This window comes from Fulmarus glacialis, unplaced genomic scaffold (assembly GCF_000690835.1).
Source record: "Fulmarus glacialis isolate BGI_N327 unplaced genomic scaffold, ASM69083v1 scaffold12088, whole genome shotgun sequence".
In the NCBI taxonomy this organism is placed as follows: Eukaryota; Metazoa; Chordata; class Aves; order Procellariiformes; family Procellariidae; genus Fulmarus; species Fulmarus glacialis.
The window spans coordinates 1-3,839 of record NW_009230215.1 but is presented as its reverse complement, the minus strand read 5'-3'; the positions used below and the strand labels follow the sequence as shown (position 1 = coordinate 3,839).

Genomic DNA, 3,839 nt, shown 5'->3' with positions numbered 1-3,839 from the left:
TGGGAACTGCCGCAGTCAACTCTGGACTGGAGACACTTACCGGAAAGCAGAGATATCCTCCCGCAAAGGGGAATCGCAGAAAGGCCAGAGTACGGCTCTCCAGCAAGAAGATTTCTGGGATGCGTACAAAGCCGGGGTCCATCAGAGATCAGCATCTCCCACAGAGGCTGATTTCTGGCTTGTTTGGCGGTTCCAGCAAGACAGCGTGATGTGTCCCAGGCACCAAAAGCCCTCACTGCTCCCCTCTCCTCCAAAATAGGTGCTCCATCTCTCACCCAGTGTCTGCGTCTGGTTCACTGGACCCTGACCCGCACAGGGACTGGGCTCCTGGCCATTCGTTTCACCTGTCCCTTATCACCGCTGGTTCATTTCTTTGTCCAGCAGAAGGCAGCTATGAGGTTCAGCTGCTTCCCTTGACCTTTATCACGGTCCCAGCCTCAGCTGCTCTGCCACAGGACTGCTCAAGGCCAAAGCTGTACAGATCACCGAAGGTAAGAGCAGGTGTGCAACCAAGGCAGTCTCCCTGCAAAAGACCCACTGCCTGGCACTAATGTACACGGTCAAGAAAAGGAACCCAGAAAATACAAACTTTGAGGTGGCCTGGGGAGGTCTGGGATGAAGCAGAGTCACCGGACTACGCGGTTAGACTCTTGCCAGGTAATTACACCCTGCAGATCCCAGCCTGTGTATCCGAGAGGCAATTCCCACCTCCCCTTTTCCAGCCACACCTGCCTCAGGTGGTGTTGAATAAAACCTAAAACAAATATCACACGAGAAATGAGAAGAACGAAACCTGTCGACTCATCAACCAGCTCAGGGCATGGCCAGCAAGCCAGGCTCAGAGCTTGGGACGCCCCAGCCTTTGAGATCAACGGGGTAGACTTGGGCGGTGCAGAAAGAGTCAAGTTAGTTGTATTTTCAAAACCTGAGGTTTCCCAGATCGTACTGAAAGCTAAGACCAGCTTTGTGGTGCTGGCATAAGCACCACATAAGAAAAAAAACCAACGGATCTAAAAGCTGCCGACACATGGTGTTCACCCAAGTAGCTGAAGCACGGCTACACAACTCTTGAGATCAACTCCCGCACCGACTCTTGCTGCAAACCCTCATACTCTTCCAGGAAGAGATCTGATAAGAATAATCTTCTGACTTCTCTTCTTATTCTTGGTAAGAAATACATGGAAGCAGCATGCATAAGAGCCTAGTTTCCGTAAGGCGTATTCATGCTGTGTTGCCCCAACATAGGCAGTAAAGCACTGAGGAAATTTTGCCAGCGTATTTTTTTTCGTCTTCAGTTCCTTATTAAGGGCAATGGCGCTGTAAAATGATGACATCAGAAGTAACGAGGGAATATGGAGCAGGAAATAAAGGCCGCAGAGTCCTCCAGACTGTCTACCTTCCAGGCACAGAGGGCAAGTGAAATAGTGAAAGATACAAGTCACACACACCTATTCCACACACCGATTCCGAGCTAAATCCTCTACAGCATTCAATCGTCTTGTGACCATCCTGAGTCATACGAGAAACCAAATTCCTTTAGCTTTATTACAGAAGAAACTAAAGTTAATGTTTGCACAGGACAGCACAGGCTTGGCTTGCTTCCCCGCACCGGGCTTATCAGTGCAGCTGTGTCGTGCAACAGCAGCTCAAAAAAAGCCACCACGCTTCTAATTGTGTTTCTGTTGTAGCAGAGACTTTAACATGTAAGACTTAGCAATTCTTGGGGAGAAGTGGGAAATAAAGCTACCTTACAGGCCTGATACATGTAGCTATGAGCCATGAAATTCCTCCCTACAACACCCTTATGTCCCAAGACCAGAAAAGAAACATGCCACAGATGCAAATACCTTATTTAAAACACTCTTACATCTTTCCTGGTACAGAAAGTACTGTCTGAGCAACAAAAACACCCTCCAGCAGCCTAACAAAAACAGCTGCGCTCCAGACCTCGATGAAACACTCCGTGCTCATCATTACATCTCGCCCACGCTCTTGACCGACTCTTATAGTTTTGAGGTGGATCTGGCCCACGACATTTGAATGTTTTGGAATCAACAGCGCGGGAAACACCAGGATCTCCGACCGGGCAAAGCTTTTGTCTGGCAAACCCATCCCTATTAGCTGCTCCCTCCTCCGCCCCAATCTACCGCTCGGGTATTGCAGTGCATTATTTGCAAGGCTAGCCCCGGCGGCCTGTGGATGGAACGGCATATTCTACCCTGGGCAAGGTGAGAACCTTTGGTCCGATACCTTCCCCGCAGCCAGGCCCTCAAAAACGCTCTTGCTGCTCCCTCAATGGTTTTACAAAGTGATCTTTTGTTTGCTGAGCAAAGGTCTGGCACGCTGTCGATCGGCCTCAGCCTTTTTCTCGTCTTTTTCCTTATCCCTGTTTGCCTTTGGCACCAACAGCAGCAAAACTGGCCTGAGCAGCAGCTCACCCACCCGAGAGAAAAGCTCTTTCCAAGGAAGAGGAGCAGCTTCTCCTCACCATGCCCAAGAACTGCTGCAGCTCCTTCTCCGTCGCAGGAGGAGACGCAGTCATTGCAAAACGACTCACATTTGCTCTGCTGCCGTATTTACAGGGAGCCAAGTCCAACGACAGTCGGTCCATGAGGGACAAACTCCTCGGGTTGTTTACTGCTGGGAGGGCAGGTACCGTCTTCGGGGAAGTCCTCCCGGATCAGATCAGCTCCTCTTGAACTTATCAAGGGGGAAAACTGATCCAGAACCAGGGGAAAGGATCTGGCACGCCGCTGCCCCGGCAGGAAGGGTCTCGCTCGAGTGCTCAGCCCTGCTGTGAAGACACACCAGCATGCAAACCTACCTTCTGCCAAGGGAAGATCACGCTTTGTGCCACGGTGTCACCCCAACCTGGCCAGGGAACAAGGAGCTCGAGCTGAATGATATGAGCGAGAGCATCTCTTTCCCGCTCCTTGCAGTCACCATGGCCCTGACACGCAGGACAGCGGGGCTGGAGGCAAGGGACACTTCTCCTTGCCGTGGGCCAGCTTTCTGATGGGTACTAAAACTGCTAGCTCCTTTGCCGCTGCCAGATAACAACCGCTAAAGCCAGGCTCAAAGACCAACACCAGACAGCCCGCAGGTGAGCTGCTGGAAAGCACTGCTGTCGCGCTTTAACCTAAAAGCCCAGTTTTGAAACAGCTCTGCGGCACAGAACAAGCTCTGGAGGTGCAACCCAAAAACAACAGTCCCTGCCCGACCCTCAGCCAGGAAAAGCCAAGACCGCGGCTTACGCTCACTCAAGTTTCAAAGCACACTGATAACGCGTCGGTTAATTAACGAAGCCCCAAAGCCCTCGGTTAAAGTCAGACCTTCTGACGGCTCGAACAGGTTTAGTTAGATCTGTTGCTAAACAACCCGGACCCACGCGCTGCAAAGAGTTCACCTCCGCGTAGTTTATCTTTACTTACATCCCCAGCGCCTAGCTTAAGCCGAAATCAAAACCGTCAGAGCGACGTTAGCGCTGACATCCAGGCGGTCCAACACCGGCGCAGACTGCTGCATCGCGGGGATTTCCACCCTCCCAAAGCTGGTTTTTCTTTTCCTGCTCCGCTGGGCTCGGCGGCGTCCCCCAAACGGGTTCTCCCGACCTTACCCGACGGCGGAGGGGGAGCGGGAACTCCCCCAATTCCCGAGGGATCCGGAGCCGCCCCGGTCGGTCCCGACCTGTGAGGCTGAAAGGAACCGGAGCCAGCGGAGGACGAGGCAGCTCGGCGAAAGGCTGACGGCTTTTGGGAGAGCCCCGCCACCCATCCCAGCACCGGGTGCTGCTCTCACCTGCGGTCGGGCGCTGTACCTCATGCCGGCACCGGCGGCCG

The 3,839-nt window shown here is 52.9% G+C and overlaps 1 protein-coding gene across 1 annotated transcript in view; it reads right to left on the bottom strand.

Moving 5' to 3' along the window:
• Window positions 1-3,822, bottom strand: part of ST14 (suppression of tumorigenicity 14 (colon carcinoma)) — an 18,208-nt gene extending 14,386 nt beyond the window's left edge. The window contains exon 1 of the mRNA XM_009584145.1: window positions 3,799-3,822. Coding sequence (XP_009582440.1) covers window positions 3,799-3,822 — 24 coding nt within the window. The remainder of the gene's footprint in view (window positions 1-3,798) is intronic.
• Window positions 3,823-3,839: the final 17 nt, after the last annotated feature.